This window comes from Balaenoptera acutorostrata, chromosome 19 (genome assembly GCF_949987535.1).
Source record: "Balaenoptera acutorostrata chromosome 19, mBalAcu1.1, whole genome shotgun sequence".
NCBI classification, from domain to species: Eukaryota; Metazoa; Chordata; class Mammalia; order Artiodactyla; family Balaenopteridae; genus Balaenoptera; species Balaenoptera acutorostrata.
Window position 1 is genome coordinate 36789026 of NC_080082.1, and position 22302 is coordinate 36811327.

General features: G+C 35.7%; 1 protein-coding gene across 1 annotated transcript in view; it reads left to right on the plus strand.

Annotated features, from left to right (window-relative positions):
• ITFG1 (integrin alpha FG-GAP repeat containing 1) overlaps positions 1-22302 on the plus strand; it is a 262527-nt gene that overhangs the window by 13250 nt on the left and 226975 nt on the right. The window contains exon 6 of the mRNA XM_057533264.1: positions 14525-14619. Coding sequence (XP_057389247.1) covers positions 14525-14619 — 95 coding nt within the window. The remainder of the gene's footprint in view (positions 1-14524; positions 14620-22302) is intronic.

Genomic DNA, 22302 nt, shown 5'->3' on the forward strand with positions numbered 1-22302 from the left:
TAAATATAGGTATTTAATCTCAATTCAGAAGGAATAAATCCCTGTTTTTCCATGTAAACTTCTATCTTTTTACATTATAACCAATGACTGATTTATTAAATCACCCTTCATCTTTACTGCTGATTTGTTTGTTTGCTGGTGCATTACAGAAAATATTGCAAATATTTATCTTAATGAAATAATGATATTTGTCATTTAAGTCTATTGTTTAGAAAAAATATGAAAATTAAGAGATTTATAACACAAAAGAAAACCAAATAATCATCAGGACAGCTTTTAACTTTATAATCAGCATTAGTACCCATAGTCTTAACAGAAAAAGGTAGCTTTGAGATGATTCATATTTTCTTAGAATTCCCCTAGCAACCCCCTCCCTTTCTCACCTTATATACCATTTGTATTTTTTTTTTTTAAATTTATTTATTTATTTTTATTTATGGCTGTGTTGGGTCTTCGTTTCTGTGCGAGGGCTTTCTCCAGTTGTGGCGAGTGGGGGCCACTCTTCATCGCAGTGCGCGGGCCTCTCACCGTCGCGGCCTCTCCCGTTGAGGAGCACAGGCTCCAGACGCGCAGGCTCAGTAGTTGTGGCTCACGGGCCCAGCCGCTCCGCGGCATGTGGGATCCTCCCGGACCAGGGCACGAACCTGTGTCCCCTGCATTGGCAGGCGGACTCCCAACCACTGCGCCACCAGGGAAGCCCCATACCATTTGTATTTTGAACATTGTTGTTTAAAGGAATCTATTAGGACTTAAGAAATAAGTTTTTTATTGGTATTTCCATAGAAACAGAGTATCAGTTTTATAACTTTTCTCTTTTCCTAAAGAAACTTTGCTATTGGAGATAAATTCATTGATTCTCTCGTTTCTCACCTAAACCTTTTTCTTTTCAAAATTAAGCCACAGAAATAGTGAAAGCTTTAGCAGATAACTTAGAATTGTATATGCTGTGATTATTTCAAGTGGCTTGTTACTCAAGTATCCATAATTTTATTTCCTGGAGTCCCACGAGAAGCTTTTGGGGAGTCAACTAAATGACCCTTGATTCCCTGGTGATTTATCATACTGCTTTGTTTTATGTTCTGGTTGGCAGTGTTGTATGTAAGTGAACTTTTGCTTGTTTCTAAGTGAATTTAAGAGGTTATTCTCAAAATTTACTCACTTTGCTTTTTGTTAAATCTTACAAGTTTTTAGATATGTTTTCTTTGTAGTAATCATTTAGAAAGAGCTTCTTTTGAGTTTCTGTGCAAGTAAATTCAACAGTAATTGTTCATCATTAATATTGATGATATTTAAAAGTGTTTTGAATTCAACATATTTCTATTAGCATATATCAAAATTTTGTTTCCTTCTTTGAGAGGAAACCATTTTGTTTTATTTTATTACTATTTGCATGTATTGAAAAAAGTCCATTTTAAAACAAGCATAGAATACCAATGAACTGTACACTTAAAAATCGTTAAGATGGTAACTTCTATGTTATGTATATTTTACCACAATAAAAATTAGAAAAAGAAAAACAAACAAGCACAGTTAGAGAAGCTATGTGTATAGAGCAGACTTTGAGTAAGCTTGGTGTATATTATCATTTCAATTTAGGGTAAAATGAATCAAAATAATTTATAATTCCTGAAAATACAGGTTAAGTTCTCTTTCATTAGAGTCCTATTGTATGTTTTAAAAATGTATATGCTGTTGAAAATGCCCTACAAATACTTGATTTTTAACAGTCTGGAGGCCTAGGCTCTGAGCTGCGTGAGTTCCTGAGTTCCATAGTAGCCCTGAGTAGAGATGGGGGCCTATGCTTCTCCTCAGACTGCCTACTCTTCTGTCTGCCTGCCCTAGGAGCCAGTGTTGCTAGGGCCGTCTCTCAGGTGTAATATCACTGTTGCACACCCTGTGGAGGTAGGAACATTTGGACAAAGTAAGGCTATGGCTGAAAGAAATCGCCACGTTTTCTCTTACGAACATAAGGGGCTATTTCTAAGAGGTCCTTAAGATTTATCTGGCCCATACCTTTGAATTCTAATAGAGGCCCAAGAGTGAGTGAATAACCCATCAAGTATTTACCAATGTAACTCTGTTCTTCAGCCATGCTTCTTCTCCCACTCTTCTCTCATGTGTTGTACTCCTCACCATGCCCCTCCTGAAGAGGCATACCTCAGGGTTGCACAGCTTATCCTCTGTGAGGCTCAGGGCTGGATGGGGAAGAATGAGAAGAAAGAGAATCTTAAACAAGCCTATTTGCTTTTTTAAATATCTACTTAGTAACTCTGGGGTTGGCGGTTTCCATCAGTTGTCTCATATTTTTCCCACAACAGGTAGCTGTGTAGCTCAAGAGGCGCTGTCAGGGAGCCAGCTAATTCAAAGGTTAAGTGACCACTCTAAGCTTGCAATGTAAATAAATGGTAGATCTGGGATTTGAATCTTGGTCTTCCAAACTGTAAAGCCTTTGCTCCTGCCTTCAACTCTGTATAGCCATTACCATTGTTATAGTCACAGAGGGCCTTTGGTGGTGCTCCAACATGGTTAACTTAGACTTCCTCATAGCATAGTGGTTGTTTTCCAAGAAGAAGCAATACAAGAGTATAGACAGAAGCTGGAGATTTCTTTAAGGCTCGGTCCTGGCAGTTAAACAGCATCACTTCTGTGGCATTCTAATGAAAGAATTAGCTAATATTCTAGGGAATTTGAGGATTATGTACTCTACCTGTTGATGTGGGCATGGCTTAACTGAAATGTAAAAGAGCATGTGGGATGGGAAATAATGTGGCCATCTTTGGATACACAGCATGGTAGGCTGTGTTTATTTACTTTACCATAAGTAAAGACTTGCAAAGGAATATGCAAACACAGATCAGTTAAGCAACTAGATCCTCAGGTTTCATAGGTACTCCTACCTAAAATTGATGAGCCTGAAAACGTACCTGTTTTCACTATAACTTTCTCCTCCTTCATATAAGAATGCCACAGGCTTCCTTGGTGGCGCAGTGGTTGAGAATCTGCCTGCTAATGCAGGGGACACGGGTTTGAGCCCTGGTCTGGGAAGATCCCACATGCCACAGAGCAGGTAGGCCCGTGAGCCACAATTACTGAGCCTGTGCGTCTGGAGCCTGTGCTCCGCAACAAGAGAGGCCGCGACAGTGAGAGGCCCGCGCACAGCGATGAAGAGTGGCCCCCGCTTGGCACAACTAGAGAAAGCCCTCACACAGAAACGAAGATCCAACACAACCATAAATAAATAAATAAATAAATTTAAAGACTAAACAGACCAACAAAATTAAAAAAAAAAAAGAATGCCATATTCTTTACCCTTCCTAAATCTCACTAATGATACATTTCCTGGAGAGTAAAAACCCGTACGGCATGAAACACAGATATACTAAACTAATAGAATTTCCAGTTCTTCCTCTCCTTCTCTTTCTTCTTCCTGTTTCTCTTCAGATGAAGCTTGGTAGCAAAAAGCATTTTGATCCACATTGAGATGTTCTGAATTCAGATGTGCTAGAGTGGGGTTGTGGGAGTAATGACAGTTTTTGTTTAATGACTTTGCCTCCTGCATTCCCTGACTACTGTCAAAGAATCTGTAATTATTGAGAGAGGGTCCTGGGAGTGTACAGCAGAGAGCATCCGTAAGAAACACCAAATTCAGCAAAGCAGACCTTTCAGCTCTTCTTGGTACTCTATCCCTAAGACACATAATTAAATGGAAGGAAGGTACTTTTCATGCCTATGTAGTTTTGGATCATGCCAGTGATTGTTTCAGATGTGACCAGAACGTTCTCAAGGACTAACAAACCTATGGATAAAATGCCAGTGATTGTTTCAGATGTGACCAGAACATTCTCAAGGACTAACAAACCTATGGATAAAACTTTTACATAATTTCTTTCATATTTGATATGCATTTTTCTATAACGTAGCTAATACCTACTTTATCAAATCATATCAAGAAAATTCCATTTAAAGTCAAATATCTTGTCTTATGAAAGGTTTACTATTTTCTTTCTCCTATTGATAGAAAATAAATTTACATGCTGGCTCCTGAGCCAAATAATTTTTTGTAGTATATACCTTTCTCATTTATTAAAGTCATAGGGAAAAATTTGGTATGTCTAAAGAAATAAGAAAGAAGTTGTGTGATTTCTCATTTTTATAATCTGTTTTTATTTACTCCGGAAGCCAGATACCAGATTCAGTATTCACATACATTTATGGACTATTACGTCTTTTATCATACTTATTGTATTATAAATTATTTTCGCTGTACTTTACATTGCAATGCTTTAAGTTCACTAAAGATAAACAGCATGTTAATTTACTATCTTGTTTTTATAACTTATTTTATGAAAATAGATAAATCAATTTTATCAAAATTACCTTAATTTTGACTGCTTTTAGCAATCTTTGCTACAATATATAATCTGTACTTTCCTCAGTAGTTTTTGTAATATTCCTTGAAACACATGTTAACACATTTATTTGAATTGAAAAAATGAGGTCAAACTCTGACAGAAAATAACTTTCATTTGGAGATTAGTTTGACAATGAGGACCAGGCATTTTACATAAATTGAATGAGCTAAATCAGCAGCTCTAAATTCTTTTTTTTTACTTTCATTATGGAAAAATTTAAACATATGCAAAGGTAGAGCAAGTAGGACAATGAATTTGCATATAATACACCTGTCATTCAGCTACAGTTAGCAACTCTTGGCCAGTCTTACTTCATTCACAACTTTTCCTTCATTTCTCTCTCTAACTCCTTCCCCAGACATTTTTAATCCATAAATATTTAAGTATATATCTCTAAAAAGTAAGGATGTTTTTAAAATACATAATTACAATGTATTTATCATACCTAAAAAATTAAGATTAATTTAATATTAATATTAAATTTCCATGGAGATTTTAATGAACATATATGAACAAGATTTCTTAGCATCTGTATCTATAAAGATGAAGAAAAGGAGTAGACTTTATGCTGAATCCTGTTTCATTCTAGCAGTGTCATGCTATTCTAAAGATAAGTAAACTAATATATTTTAAAGCTCCATTCATTTCTTCAAAAAAAATGCATTTCCAATGAAATTTTATCTTTGATTTAATAAGCTATCAAAGCTTTTTCATCAGTTGTACAGTAATAGTTAAAATAACTCAACCTCAAAGAGATTTTTTTTTAAAACACCTGGATGCATAAAGCCAATTTAAATACCAATTTGAAGATGTACATTTCTTTGGAGACATATGATAGCGTGATCACTAAAAAGACCAGATATAAAAACATTTTACATCATGATAAAGTTCTATAACAGAAATAGAATAGAAGTACAAGTCCAAGGATAAAGAGAAGAAGAGCTTTTTTATGTGGTTTGTGGGTGTATGTGGATGATGGTGGATAATAATCAGTATGGTATCTATTACTGAATACATTTTTAAGAGTAATCATTTTTATTTTTTTTATTTTATTTATTTTTTTACAGTTTTTCCTCCTTGAATCCTGTTGTTTTTTTTTTAATTGAACCATCTTTTTCCTTTTATTTATTTATTTATTATTTATGGCTGTGTTGGGTCTTCGTTTCTGTGCGAGGGCTTTCTTTAGTTGCGGCAAGTGGGGGTCACTCTTCATCGCGGTGCACGGGCCTCACTATCGCGGCCTCTCTTGTTGCGGAGCACAGGCTCCAGACGCGCCGGCTCAGTAGTTGTGGCTCACGGGCCTAGTTGCTCCGCAGCATGTGGGATCTTCCCAGACCAGGGCTCGAGCCCATGTCCCCTGCACTAGCAGGCAGATTCTCAACCACTGCGCCACCAGGGAAGCCCCATTTTTATTTTTTTATTGAAGTATAGTTGCTATAAAATATTATAAAGGTGACAGGTGTACAATATAGTGATTTACAGCTTTTAAGGGTTATATGCCATTTATAATTATTGTAAAATATTGTCTCAATTCCCTGTGTTGTACAATATATCCTTGTTTTATACTTAATAGTTTGTACCTCTTACTCCCCTGCCCCTATATTGCCCCTTCTCCTTCCCTCTCCCACTGGTAACCACTAGTTTGTTCTGTATTATATCTTTGAGCCTGCTTCCTTTATGTTATATTCACTAGTTTGTTGATTTTTTTAGATTCCACATACAAGTGATATCATATAGTTTTTATCTTTCTCTGTCTGACTTATTTCACCTAGCATAATGCCCTTCAAGTCCATCCATGTTGCTGCAGATGGCAAAATTTCATTCTTTTTTATGGCCAAGTAGCATTCCATTGTGTGTATGTATATGTGTATGTGTATATGTATATATTACACACACACATATATATATATCACATCTTCTTTATTGATCTGTTGTTAGATACTTAGGTTGCTTGCATATCTTGGCTTTCATAAATAATGCTGCTATGAACATATCTTTTTGAATTAGTGTTTTTGTTTTAGATATATATACCTAGGAGTGCAATTGCTGTATCATATGGTAGCTCTGTTTTTATTATTTGAGAAACTTCCATACTGTTTTCCACAGTGGCTGTACCAATTTACATTCCTACCAACAGTGTACGAGGGTTCCATTTTCTCTACATCCTCACCAACATTTGTTATTTGTGTTCTTTTTGATGATAGCCATTCTGACAGGTATGAGGTCATATCTCATTATGGTTTTGATTTACATTTCCCTGATAATTAGCCAGGTTGAGCATCTTTCCATGTGCCTGTTGGCCATCTGCATTTTCTCTTTGGAAAAATGTCTATTCAGTTCTTCTGCCCATTTTTTAATTGGGTTGGTTGTTTTTTTGATGTTGAGTTATTTATATGAGCTGTTTATATATGTTGGATATTAATCCCTTATTAGTCATATCATTTGCAAATATTTTCTTCAATTCAGTAAGTTGTCTTTTCATTTTGTCAGTGGTTTCCTTTGCTGTGTGAAAGCTTTTAAGTTTAATTACGTCTCATTTGTTTATTTTTTGCTTTTATTTCCTTTGCTTTAGGAGATGGATCCAAAAGAATATTGCTGCGATTTATGTCAAAGAGTGTTCTGCCTATGTTTTCCTCTAGGTGTTTTATAGTATCTAGTCTTACATTTAGGTCTGTAATCCATTTAGAGTTTATTTTTGTATATGGTGTTAGAGTATGTTCTGATTTCATTGTTTCACATGTAGCTGTCCAGTTTTCCCAGCACCACTTATTGAAGAGACTGTCTTTTCTCCATTGTATATTGTTGCCTCCACTGTCATAGATTAATTGACTATAAGTGTGTGGGTTTATTTCTGGGCTCCCTATTCTGTTCCATTAATTAGAGTAATCATTTTATTTTAAAATATCAGTATTTCTAATAGGCTTAAAGATTACATGCTTTTGTAGCTATTTAAAACGTTGAAAATATTTATATTACTTTCTTAGAAATGAACTTCAAGGTATTAAGGGATATAGTTTTTGTAAATTCTTTAAGAGTCTATTGGAGCAAAAGTTTTCAAGACCACTGGACTAGGCAGCTTAGAGAAGCATGCTAGACCCATCTTCACGCTAGACCCATCTCCTAGTAACTGCTTTTACCTGGGTATCTTTTTTTTTCTTTTTTTTTTTTTTAATAGTTCAATTGTATTACATGAGTGTTGTTGTTGTTTTTTAAATTAATTAATTATTTATTTATTTTTGGCTGCATTGGGTCTTCGTTGCCATGCACGGGCTTTCTCTAGTTGTGTCGAGTGGGGGCTACTCTTCATTGCAGTGCGCAGGCTTCTCAATGTGGTGGCTTCTCTTGTCATGAAGCACAGGTCTAGGTACCTGGGCTTCAGTAGTTGAGGCACGCGGGCTCAGTAGTTGTGGCTCACGGGCTCTAGAGCGCAGGCTCAGTGGTTGTGGTGCACGGGCTTAGTTGGTCCACGGCATGTGGGATCTTCCCGGACCAGGGATTGAACCTGTGTCCCCAGCATTGACAGGCAGATTCTTAACCACTGTGCCACCAGGGAAGTCCCTTACCTGGGTATCTTAAATAATGACAACTCAGTGTAGGCTGATCATTGAAAAGTGAGTGGATTAGCAGTCATTTCTAAGAGCAGTTACCATAATAGGCAACTAAAAGCTACAGTTGACATTAATTACATTTAAATTCATCCTTTGATAAATGCTATTCTTTGAGATTAAAGGTGATGATGACTACAAATTAGAACACCTTGACATAATTATGTTTCCTGTTGGGGACAAACTAGTAATTGGAATTTTCTACAGAGGTCAAGAAATGTCAACAGATAGATTCAACATGGCTCAGAACTGCCCACTTTTTCATCTCTGCTGTTTCTTCCTTTGTCATCAGAGCAGTTTACATCTGTGACCTTGGCATTCAAATGGAGTTAAGGAAATTATAGTTTATATGGATATAGTTGCTTGAAAAATATGGTGTCTGCTTCTTACTGAAAAAGTATGTTGTGTATAAAGAGCAACATTAAAGGCAGAAGGAGAAATGAATTTTATTTTCACCTATTTAAATTTTTAAACAATTTAGTTATCTTAGGCAACTTCAGTTTTCAGTCGTCTTAAAATGCACCATGAAAGAATCAAAAGCTCTTTCTCCCCCCACCTTTGGTAGTCATCAGAATGGTAAATAGACACTGTATGTAAAATAAACTATAAGAATCTGCTAACTGCCTTTTAAGAGCTGTTAATGTAAAATATCAGAGTATAGGAAACAAGTGTAAAACTTAAAATACTGTGAAGAACTTGAATATTGATTTGAAATGTTCAAGATAGCAATATTACAATTAATATTTTGTTAGGAGTTGCAAACTCAAGTGTCTGATGGGGCCCAGAAGGAAAACAAAGTTAGTGAACAGTTTGGGGAGCTTGGGACTTGACCTGCCTGCAGGCTCTAACTCTGTGTGAAAAGGGCCAGTTGCTTGCCAGACCTTCTGATATTTCAAGAGAAGTTGGAAATCCTGATTTTTATTTGAAATCTGATTTTTAATTTGTTTTACCTCTTAATTCAAACTTTTTTAAACAATGTGTAGGTCAAATAAAACACATTTTATGCTGAATTTGGCCCATAGTCTGCCACTTTATGACTTTTGCTTTATCGCTGTTCTAGATTCATTTGAAATGTACGTTTTGTTAAATAGTTCCTAAGACAAAAATGTCACAAGTTAGTTGAGATTTTCCAAAACTCTAGCTATAACTTGTTTCAAAGCAGACCTGTAAAAAAATCTATGGGAAATTAGATCAATAACTGCTAGCATAGTAATTAAAGACAGCCACATGATTAACCTCATGGAGCTCAACTGTGTAAAAGTTTGTGTTGTTTTAATTCATTTTCAGCATATAATTACAAATTTGTTGGGAACATGAGAAACTCTTCTGAAATGACTTTATGTCAAACTTGTCATAGAATCTCTAGCCTGAGTCTGATTATTTTGTATGTAATTAAAAGTACTTTAAAGCTTCGAATTTAAAGAGCTGATGAATAAATGGCACATCTTAAAGAGAAGTGAACCAATGATTATTGAATTGGACTTAACTGAAATTATTTTAAGCATTTCTAACCTTGTGTAGTATGAAAGAAAAACATGACATGAGTGCTTGGTATTGAATTACCATACAACAAATGCTAAATATAACTTTACAATGTATATTAATATTTTCTTATTATCATAACCCTATATTATGGGGTTTTAGTTAAAGTAATACAATCAAGTTGTAGGAATACTGCTTGGTTTGGTTTTTAGTGTCTTGTTTAGGTTATAGATGAGGCCCAGTATGTGCTAAAAAGAATGTAGAAGAAGGTTATTGGGAAGAAGTTACTCTTTGTAGAACCCTTTGCATAGAGAAAAATTTCTCCTGTTGAATGCTTATTCTTTTTTCCAGAATCCACCTACCAATAACAAATTAGTCAATTGTTCCTTTCCACTTTCCAAACACTTCAAAACTAAATTCACAGGTGAACCTTGTTTGCTGTCTACTCAATTGGATACTGTGTTGACAATTAAGTTAGACTTAATTAGCCTTTAATTGCTCTTCGGGGATGACATATCTGTGCTTCCATATTGGACTGGAACATAGTACTGTGAAAAAAATAGCAAATTCTAACTAGAAGTAGAGAAGAATAGGAGATACTACTTGAGACTACGATTCGGTTCAGCCAGTATTTGGGAGCCAGGCCCTGGTTAGGCATTGTAGATACAAATATCTATGAGTCAGGGTACTTAGGATACACTCTCAGAGAAATAGTTCCTCAAGTAACTATAAGGCAAACCAAAGTGCTATTAGTAGAGAAAAGTATAATAGTGAAACAGTGAGAGAGGAGTAAAGGCCTTTTGGAGGAAGCTGATTTAAGTAGGGCCTTGATAATTAGGAATGCCTTTGATGCTGGAGTGTTCTTCACTGGTGAGGAATTGTGGGGAAATGATTTTATTTAAACTTGCTCTTCTTTCTGTAGTTCCTAATAGTTTACCAGTATGACCTTCCTGATTTTGACAAATGCACTATGGTTATATTAGATGTTAACATTAGGAGTAACTAAATGAAGGATATGTGAAAACTTAGTACTATTGGTTTTTTAATGAGATAAAATTTGCATAACATTATTAAAATTAACCATCATTGTGTACACTTTAGTGAGATTTAGAACATTTACAACATTGTGCAACCATCACCTAGTTCCAGTGACTTTTCGTCTCTCCGAAAGGAAACCCTGTACCCATTAAGCAGACACTCTCCCTTTCTCCTTTACCCCTGCACTTGGTAACCACTAATCTTCTTTCTGTCTCTAGGATTTTCCTATTATGGGTATTTCATATAAATGAAATCATACAAGATGTGACCTTTTGAGTCTGGCTTCTTTCACATAGCATAATGTTTTAAAGATTCATCCATATTGTATCATGTATCAGTACTCCAGTTATTTTTATGACTGAATAATATTTTCATTGTATGGGTATATGACATTTTGTTTATTCATTCATCCATTGGTAGATATTTGGGTTATTGTGAATAGTGCTGCTAAGAGCATTCATGTACCAGTATTTGTTTGAATACCTGTTTTCAATTCTTTTTTTTTTCACATCTTTATTGGAGTATAATTGCTTTACAATGTTGTATTAGTTTCTGCTGTATATAACAAGGTGCATCAGCTATACATATACATATATCCCCATACCCCCTCCCTTTTGCGTCTCCCTCCTACCCTCCCTATCCCACCCCTCTAGGTGGTCACAAAGCACCCAGCTGATCTCACCGTGCAATGCAGCTGCTTCCCACTAGCTATCTATTTTACATTTGGTAGTGTATATATATGTCAATGCTACTGTCTCATTTTGTCACAGCTTACCCTTCCCCCTCCCTGTGTCCTCAAGTCCATTCTCTACGTCTGCATCTTTATTCCTGTCCTGCCTCTGGATTCATTAGAACCATTTTTTTTTTTTTTTTAGATTCCATATATATGCATTAGCATATGGTATTTGTTTTTCTCTTTCTGACTTACTTCACTCTGTATGACAGACTCTAGGTCCATCCACCTCACTACAAATAACTCAATTTCTTTTCTTTTTATGAGTAATATTCCATTGCATATATGTGCCACATCTTCTTTATCCATTCATCTGTGAGAGGACACTTAGGTTGCTTCCGTGTCCTGGCTATTGTATATAGTGCAGCAGTGAACGTTGTGGTACCTGTCTCTTTTTGAATTATGTTTTTCTCAGGGTATATGCCCAGTAGTGGGATTGCTGGGTCATATGGTAGTTCTATTTTTAGTTTTATAAGGAGCCTCCATACTGTTCTCCATAGTGGCTGTATCAATTTACATTTGCACCAACAGTGCAAGAGGGTTCCCTTTTCTCCACACCCTCTCCAGCATTTATTGTTTGTAGATTTTTTGATGATGGCTATTCTGACCAGTGTGAGGTGATATCTCATTGTAGTTTTGATTTCCATTTCTCTAATGATTAGTGATGTTGAGCATTCTTTCATGTGTTTGTTGGTAATCTGTATATCTTCTTTGGAGAAATGTCTATTTAGATCTTCTGCCCATTTTTGGATTGGGTTGTTTGTTTTTTTGATATTGAGCTGCATGAGCTGCTTGTATATTTTGGAGATTAATCCTTTGTCAGTTGCTTTGTTTGCAAATATTTTCTCCCATTCTGAGGGTTGGCTTTTTGTCCTGTTTATGATTTCCTTTACTGTGCAAAAGCTTATAAGTTTCATTAGGTCCCATTTGTTTATTTTTGTTTTGATTTCCATTTCTCTAGCAGGTGGGTCAAAAAAGATCTTGCTATGATTTATGTCAAAGAGTGTTCTTCCTATGTTTTCCTCCAAGAGTTTTATAGTGTCCGGTCTTACATTTAGTTCTCTAATCCATTTGAGTTTATTTTTGTGTATGGTGTTAGGGAGTGTTCTAATTTCATTCTTTTACATGTAGCTGTCCAGTTTTCCAGCACCACTTATTGAAGAGGCTGTCTTTTCTCCGTTGTATATTCTTGCCTCCTTTATCAAAGATAAGGTGACCATATGTGTGTGGGTTTATCGCCTGTGAAATTATTTGTTCTAGTTCTGTGAAAAATGCCATTGGTAGTTTGATAGGGATTGCATTGAATCTGTAGATTGCTTTGGGTAGTATAGTCATTTTCACAATGTTGATTCTTCCAATCCAAGAACATGGTATATCTCTCCATCTGTTTGTATTATCTTTAATTTCTTTCATCAATGTCATAGTTTTCTGCATACAGGTCTTTTGTCTCCTTAGGTAGGTTTATCCCTAGGTATTTTATTCTTTTTGTTGTAATGGTAAATGGGAGTATTTCCTTAATTTCTCTTTCAGGTTTTTCATCATTAGTGTATATCAATGCAAGAGACTTCTGTGCATTAATTTTGTATCCTGCTACTTTACCAAATTCATTGATAAGCTCTAGTAGTTTTCTGGTAGAGTCTTTAGGATTCTCTATGTATAGTATCATGTCATCTGTAAGCAGCGTGTTTTTCAGTTCTTATTGGTATACACCTAGGTATAGAAATGCAGGGTCATATGGCAATTCATTGTTTGGCTTTTGGAAGAATTACCAACTGTTTTCCATAGCTAATGCACCATTTTATATTCCCATCAGCAATATACAAGAGTTCTATTTCTTTTAGCAGTTTGAGACATCTGTGTTAATTTTTGGTATATGGTATGAGGTAGGCGTCTAAATTCATTCTTTTGCATGGCTGAAAACTTTGGAATTAATATTTATAAAAGATAATCATTCTCCACAGTCTCAGGAAAATATCACCCATGATAATATTAAGTTATTTTTCTTACACTTAAAGAATTAAAGATATAAATATAAGGGCTAAAACTATAAAACTCTTAGAAGAAGGCATAGGGGTAAATTTTCATAAACTTGGATTTGGAAATGGATTCTTAGATCTGACACCAAAAGAAAAAAGCAGCACAAAAAAAATTAGAACTGGATTTATCAAATTAAAAGCTTCTACACAGCACAGGACACTATCCAGAAACTGAAAAGGCTGTACAGAATGGGAGAAAATATTGGCAAATCATGCATCAGGTAAAGATCTAGGATCTAGTCTATATAAAGAACTCTTACAACCTCTTACAACTCAAAGCAATAAATAATCCAGTTTAAAAATAGGCAAAGAATTTGAGTAGACATTTCTCCAAAGATATACAGGTAGCCAACAAGCACGTGAAAACATGCTCAACATCATTAGACATCAGGAAAATATAAATCAAAACCACAAGAACCCTTCAGGAAGTAGCTATAATAAAACAAAGGGACAGTAATAAGTGTTCACAATGGAATGGAGGTATTGAAATACCCATACATTGCTAGTGAGACTGTCTGATGATGAAGCCACTTTGGAAAACAGTTTGACAGTTCTTAAGAAAGTCAAATATAGAGTTACCATGTGGCCCAGCAATTCTGCTCCTAGGTATATACACAGAAGAATCAAAAACATATGTGTATGTCCACATAAAAGCTTGTACATGAATATTCATAACAGCATTTATTTGTAATAGCCAAAAGTGGAAACAAGTCAAATGTGCATCAACAGTTGAATAGGTTAACAAAAAATATTGCCATGTAATTATATATTATTCAGGGATAAAAAAGACTGAAGTAGTGACACATGCTACAACATGGATGAACCTGAAAATATTATTCTAAGTGAAAGAAACCAGGCACAAAAGGCCACATGTTATATGATTCCATATATATGAAACGTCCAAAATAGGGAAATCCATAGAGCCAGAAAGCAAATTAGTGTTTGCCAGAGGCTTGATGGAGGGGAGAATGAGAAGTTACTAAAGAATACAGAGTTTCATTTTGAGGTGATGAAAAGGTTGTGAAATTAGATAGTGGTGATGGCTGCACACTGTGAATATACAAAAACCACTAAATTGTACACTCTGAAAGAGTGAATTTTAGAGTATGTGACATAGCTAAGAATAAATGAGTTTTTAAAATATCTTGCACGCAGATATTTTTGTTTTAAAACAGTGCTCATTTGATGTTTGCCTTAAGAAAAAAATTTTTCTTTTAGGAATTTATCATGGCATCCTGCATTGACCATTAAAAGTAAAATGCGAATTCCACATTCTCATGCATTCATTGATCTGACTGAAGATTTTACAGCAGGTGAGTTGCACATAAATGTAAAGTATTTCTTTTAGGCTGCCAAAGAATGATGAGATTTTTACTGTTTTCCTAGTAATCATTTGCTATTGAATTGAATATTAAGACCAAAATGTTGAAAGGTTATAAGGAAGTTAGTGATATCGGAAAAATGTAAAAAGTACTGGATGCAATAAATAAGTCTTTAGTTATTGTTTTTGCTGTTTCTTAACCACATCAAAATTGGGATTATTGACTAATAGATGCTGTAAATTTAATTATAAGAAAAATATTTAGCTTATGTATTAAAGAATTTCAAAGACTTTAAAAAATTTTTATTATGGAAAATTTTAAATATAGAAAAGTAGGCAGAATAGTATGATATATGCACATTTAATCATCACCCAGCTTCAACAATAATCAGTATATGGCCAATCTTGTTTCATCTGTATAACCACCCATGAGCCCCTCCCACCCCGATAATTTTATAGGAATTCCCAAACATTGTATCATTTCACTTATAAATATTTCAATCTGTATCTCTAAATGATACAGACTTTTTTATTTTTAACAACCTCAAGATCATTTTCAAACATTAAAAAATTTAACAATATTCTCTTAATATCAAATACTTATTCACTATTCAAAATGCCACAATTCTCTCCTAAATGTTTCTATCAAATTAGGAGCTAAATGAGGTACATACATACGAAGAAAAAACACCTGTCTTACAGAATTTCTCAAAGTGTGGATTTTGCTGATAGTGTCCCCATGATGTTAATATGTGACTCCGTCCCCTGTATTTCCTCTAAGCCAGTGATTAGATTTAAGCAGCTATTGATGATCATTGTCAAGTCCACTATTTCAAAAGGATTTACAAAATCATAGCACCCTATATCTATCACTCCTCAGCATATATTATCAGCTGGAATTTTCTATTTAAAACAAACAAAAAAAAGGAACATCTATTATTATCTTTTTAGTCACCTGAAGTACAGTTGAGACAGGCAGGTTAAATGCTTAAATTTTCTTCCTTCTCATTTTTTTTCCAGTTTTTTTTAATGTGGTAAAATACACTAATGTAAAATTTCCACTGTGACCATTTTTAAGTGTGTGGTTCAGTAGTATTAAATGCATCCATAGTATTGACCATCCAGCTCTTTTCATCTTGTAAAACTGAAACTCTACACCCATTAAACAGTAACTCCTCATTCATCCCTTTCCCCCAGCTTGTGGCAACCACTGTTCTACTTTGCTTTTTGACCACTAAAAGTACTTTGAATAAGTGAAATCATACAGTGTGTGTTATTTTTAACTGGCTTATTTTACTTAGCATAATATCCTTAAAATTCATCCATGTTGTAGCGTATGTCAGAATTTTCTTCCTTTTTAAAGCTGAATTGTATATATCCACATTTTGCTCAGCTTCCACATTTTAGCTATTGTGAATAATGTTGCTGTGAACATTGATGTACAAACATCTCTTAGAGATCCTGCTTTCAGTTCTTTTGGGTATATATCCAGAAGTGAAATTGCTGGTTCATATGATAATTTTGTGTTTAATTTTTTGAGGAATGGCCATCACAGCAGCTTTATCGTTTTACATTCCCACCAACAGTGTACAAGGGTTCCAGTTTCTCCACATACTTGCCAATATTTGTTATTTTCTTTTTTTTTTTTTTTTTAATTTACTTATTTATTTATTTATTTTTGGCTGTGTTGGGTCTTTGTTTCTGTGCGAGGGCTTTCTCTAGTTGTGGTGAGCGGGGGCCACTCTTCATCGCGGTGCGCGGGCCTCTCACTATCGTGGCCTCTCTTGTTTGGAGCACAGGATCCAGACGCGCAGGCTCAGTAGTTGTGGCTCACGGGCCTAGTTGCTCCGCAGCATGTGGGATCTTCCCAGACCAGGGCTTGAACTCGTGTCCCCTGCATTGGCAGGCAGATTCTCAACCACTGTACCACCAGGGAAGCCCTTTCTTTTTTTTTCATAGTAGTCATTCTAATAGGTATAATGTGGTATCTCATTGTAGTGTGGGTTTGTTCTGTTTTTTGGTTTTTTTGCCGCTCCACGTGGCTTGCGGGATCTTAGTTCCCAAACAGGGATTGAGGGATTGAACCCGGCCCCAGCAGTGAAAGCACTGAATCCTAACCACTGGACTGCCAGGGAATTCCCTCACTGTAGTTCTGATTTGCATTTTTCCTAGTGATTAGTGATGTCGAGCACCTTTTCATGTCCTTATTGGCTATTTGCATATCTTTTTTGGAGAAGTGTGTACTTAAGTCCTGTGCCCATTTTTCAATTGGGTTGTTTCTTTGGTGTTGTTGAGTTTTAGTTAGTCTCTGTTCAGAATATTGCTCCCTTATCAGATACATGATTTGCAAATATTTTCTCTCATTTTGTGGGATACCTTTTTACTCTGTTGATAGTGTCTTTGTATGCAACAAAATTTTTAATTTCATGAAGTCCACTTTTTCTGTTGTTTCTTTGTTGCCTGTGCCTTTGGTGTCCTATCCAAAAGATCATTGCCAGGTGCACTGTCATGAAGCTTTTGCCCTATATTTTCTCTTGAGAGTTTTATACTTTTATCCCTTACATTTAGAGTTTTGATCCATTTTGAGTTAATTTATATATATGGTGTTAGATAAGGGTCCAGCTTCATTACTTGCATGGATATCCAGTTTTCCTAGCACCATTTATTTTTTTTTAATATTTATTTATTTTATTTATTTTTTTGGCTGTGTCGGGTCTTCGTTGTGGTGTGCAGGCTTCTCTCTAATTGTGGCATGTGGATTTTCTCTCTGTAGTTGTGGTGCGCTGGCTGCAGAGCATGTGGGCTCTGTAGTTTGCGGCACTCGGGCTCTCTTGTTGAGGCGCTCAAGCTCAGTAGTTGTGGTGTGCAGGCTTAGTTGCCCTGCGGCATGTGGGATCTTAGTTCCCTGACCAGGTATTGAATCCATATCCCCTGCATTGGAAGGCAGATTCTTTACCAGTGGACCACCAGGGAAGTCCCATAGCACCATTTATTAAAAAGACTTGTCATTTCCCCACTGAATGGTCTTACCACACTTGTCAAAATTCATTTGACCGTATACTCAAGGGTTTATTTCTGGGTTCTCTGTTAGTTATTTCACTGACCTATATGTCTGTCTTTATGCTAGTACCTCACTGGGGTTTTTTTTTGGGTTATTTTTAACTTTTTATTTTATATTGGAGTATAGCCAATTATGTTGTGATAGTTGCAGGTGCACAGCAAAGCGACTCAGCCATACATATACATGTATCCATTCTCCCCCCAGACTCCCCTCCCATCCAGGCTGCCACATAACATTGAGGAGAGTTCCCTGTAGTACTATACTGGTTTGATTACTATAGCTTTGGAATATGTTTAGTAATTGGGAAGTGTGAGTCCTCCAACTTTGTTCTTTTTCAACATTGTTTTGACTATTTGAGGAGGTCCCTTGAGATTCTATATGAATTTTAGGACAGGTTTTTCAGTATCTACAAAAAGTGCCATTGGAATTTTGGTAAGGATTGTTCTGAATCTATAGGTCACTTCGGGTAGTATTGACATCTTAACAATATTGTCTTTCAGTCCATGAACATGCAATGTGTTTTCCTTTATTTGTCTTCTATTTATTTCTTTTTATTTTTGGCTGTGTTGGGTCTTCAGTTCGTGCGAGGGCTTTCTCTAGTTACGGCAAGTGGGGGCCACTCTTCATCGCGGTGCAGGGACCGCTCTTCATCGCGGTGCGCGGGCCTCTCACCATCACGGCCCCTCCCGTTGCGGGGCACAGGCTCCAGACGCGCAGGCTCAGCAGCCGTGCCCCACGGGCCCAGCTGCTCCGCGGCATGCGGGATCCTCCCAGACCAGGGCTCGAACCCGTGTCCCCTGCATTAGCAGGCAGATTCTCAACCACTGCGCCACCAGGGAAGCCCCTATTTGTCTTCTTAATGATTTCTTTCAACAGTGTTTTATAGTTTTTAATTATATAAGTCTTTCACCTCCTTGGTTAAGTTAATTCCTAAGTATTTTATTCATTTTGATTCTATTGTAAATGAAATGTTTTCTTAATTTCCTTTGTGGATTTTTCATTGTAAGTGTTTAGAAATGCAGCTGATTTTTGCATGTTAATTTGTATCCTGCTACTTTTCTGAATTCATTTATTAATCTGAACAGGTTTTTTTTTTTTTGGTAGAATCTTTAGGGTTTTCTACCTATAAGATCATATCATCTATTAACAGAGATAATTTTACTTTTTTCTTTCTAACTTGGATGCCTTTCATATCTTTTTCTTATTCCTCCCCCCCTTTTTTTTTTTACCAGTTTTCAAACGCTTCTAATCAGCTTTTGCAATTACATTTTTCTATAGTATACTAATTGCAAATGAATAAAGCATGCCTGGTGGTTGTTAAACATAATAAAACTTCCTTCCTTTAAAAGTATTTTATGAATTTACATTCCCACCAACAGTGCAAGAGGGTTCCCTTTTCTCCACTCCCTCTCCAGCATTTATTGTTTGTAGATTTTTTGATGATGGCCATTCTGACCCGTGTGAGATGATATCTCATTGTAGTTTTGATTTCCATTTCTCTAATGATTAATGATGTTCAGCATTCTTTCATGTGTTTGTTGGCAATCTCTATATCTTCTTTGGAGAAATGTCTATTTAGGTCTTCTGCCCATTTTTGGATTGGGTTGTTTGTTTTTTTGATATTGAGCTGCATGAGCTGCTTGTAAATTTTGGAGATTAATCCTTTGTCAGTTGCTTCACTTGCAAATATTTTCTCCCATTCTGAGGGTTGTCTTTTCGTCTTGTTTATGGTTTCCTTTGCTGTGCAAAAGCTTTTAAGTTTCATTAGGTCCCATTTGTTTATTTTTGTTTTGATTTCCATTTCTCTAGGAGGTGGGTCAAAAAGGATCTTGCTGTGATTTATGTCATAGAGTGTTCAGCCTATGTTTTCCTCTAAGAGTTTGATAGTGTCTGGCCTTACATTTAGGTCTTTAATCCATTTTGAGTTTATTTTTGTGTATGGTGTTAGGGAGTGTTCTAATTTTATACTTTTACATGTACCTGTCCAGTTTTCCCAGCACCACTTATTGAAGAGGCTGTCTTTTCTCCATTGTATATTCTTGCCTCCTTTATCAAAGTTAACGTGACCATATGTGGGTGGGTTTATCTCTGGGCTTTCTATCCTGTTCCACTGATGTATATTTCTGTTTTTGTGCCAGTACCATACTGTCTTTGATTACTGTAGCTTTGTAGTGTAGTCTGAAGTCAGGGAGCCTGATTCCTCCAGCTCCATTTTTCATTCTCAAGATTGCTTTAACTATGGAGAACAGTATGGAGGTTCCTTAAAAAACTAAAAATAGAACTACCATACGACCCAGCAATCCCACTACTGAGCATATACCCTGAGAAAACCATAATTCAGAAAGAGTCATGTACCAAAATGTTCATTGCAGCTCTATTTACAATAGCCAGGACATGGAAGCAACCTAAGTGTCCATCAACAGATGAATGGATAAAGAAGTTGTGGCACATATATGCAATGGAATATTACTCAGCCATAAAAAGAAACGAAATTGAGTTATTTGTAGTGAGGTGGATGGACCTAGAGTCTGTCATACAGAGTGAAGTAAGTCAGAAAGAGAAAAACAAATACCGTATGCTAACATATATATGGAATCTAAGAAAAAAAAAAAAAGGTCATGAAGAACCTAGGGGCAAGATGGGAATAAAGACACAGACCTACTAGAGAGTGGACTTGAGGATATGGGGAGGGGGAAGGGTAAGCTGTGACAAAGTGAGAGAGTGGCATGGACATATATACACTGCCAAACATAAAATAGATAGCTAGTGGGAAGCAGCCGCGTAGCACAGGGAGATCAGCTCGATGCTTTGTGACCACCTAGAGGGGTGGGATAGGGTGGGAGGGAGGGAGATGCAAGAGGGAAGAGATGTGGGAACATATGTATAGGTATAACTGATTCACTTTGTTATAAAGCAGAAACTAACACACCATTGTAAAGCAATTATACTCCAATAAAGACGTTTTAAAAATTGATTAATTAATTAATTAATTTAATTAAAAAAATAAAATTAAATTTTAAAAAAGGTATTTTATGCTTTAACTCCTAAAATTTCTTGAAAAACAGGTAGCAAATAATATTTTATAATTCAAACTTTTTATTAATTCTGGATGATTATGAGTTTTATTACTAAAGAATTTTCATTATTAAGATACAATTTGCAAAGTTAAGAAAATTTTAGTGTTGAAATTTACTTTGGATTTTACTGGTTTAAAACAAACCAGGCCACAAATTGAGCCTTTTGCCCAGTGAGTTTTTTATGGTTCTGAGAGGTTAGGTTCCTGAGTGTGGATTCAGATTGGAAAGAGGAGAGTTTAAGAAAAGAGCAGTTACTTTTAGTGTGGCATACCGGTATGCTAAATCATGTGAAAACACAAAAATAAAGTTTTTAGTACATTGTCCTGGAAGTTGTCTTAAAACTTTGTTTTTTAAAATAAGGATATTCTATAGTTAAAGGCTCATTTTCTGTTATTTCATTCCATTTATTTTATTTATTTTTAACATCTTTATTGGAGTATAATTGCTTTACAATGGTATGTTAGTTTCTGCTTTATAACAAAGTGAATCAGCTATACATATACATATATCCCCATATCTCCTCCCTCTTGCGTCTCCCTCCCACCCTCCCTTTCCCACCCCTCTAGGTGGTCACAAAGCACCGAGCTGATCTCCCTGTGCTATGCGGCTGCTTCCCACTAGCTATCTATTTTACATTTGGTAGTATTTATAAGTCCATGCCACTGTCTCACTTCGTCCCAGCTTACCCTTCCCCCACCCCGTGTCCTCAAGTCCATTTTCTACATCTGCATCTTTATTCCTGTCCTGTCCCTAGGTTCTGCATAACCGTTTTTTGTTTTTTTTTTTTAGATTCCATATATATGTGTTAGCATATGGTATTTGTTTTTCTCTTTCTGACTTATTTCACTCTGTATGACAGACTCTAGGTCCATCCACCTCAGTACAAATAGCTCAATTTCGTTTCTTTTCATGGCTGAGTAATATTCCATTGTATATATGTGCCACATCTTCTATATCTATTCATCTGTCTATGGACATCATTCCATTTATATTCGCACACATACACACACACACTCACAGACAGACTTTTGTTTTTTACAATTCCTTTTTGAAGAAAGGTTTATTTTACGTATGAGGTTTTAGAAACTTAGTTTCTTTCAGATCAGTAATATTAGATTTCCTTAATCAACACCAACTCTGCCTTTAAGGAATTTTTTTTTATGAAAGAGGAAGTGATTATTGTCAGATGTTGGAAAATATATCTAAAGAGATATCTCAGTAGATTTTACGCTTTATTTAAAAATGACATGAATACAACTCATCCCATTACAACAATTGGAAAATCCAAAAGTAAATATGTATAAATTGCTTAAAGCATACTTTTACTTATTGAAGTACTGTTGAACTTCACTAATTTATACAAAAAAGCTGTGGCTGGACGGGGGATGTGAACATAGATATGTGATTTCAGGATGTATTCTTCAAAGAAGTAACACCAAAACATTTTCATTTCTGTTTTACTCTCCCATCCTAAAGTCAGTATCCAAGAGTGAGGAATGAAAGGGAATACTGGTGGAAATGCTGGCCTTAAGTACAG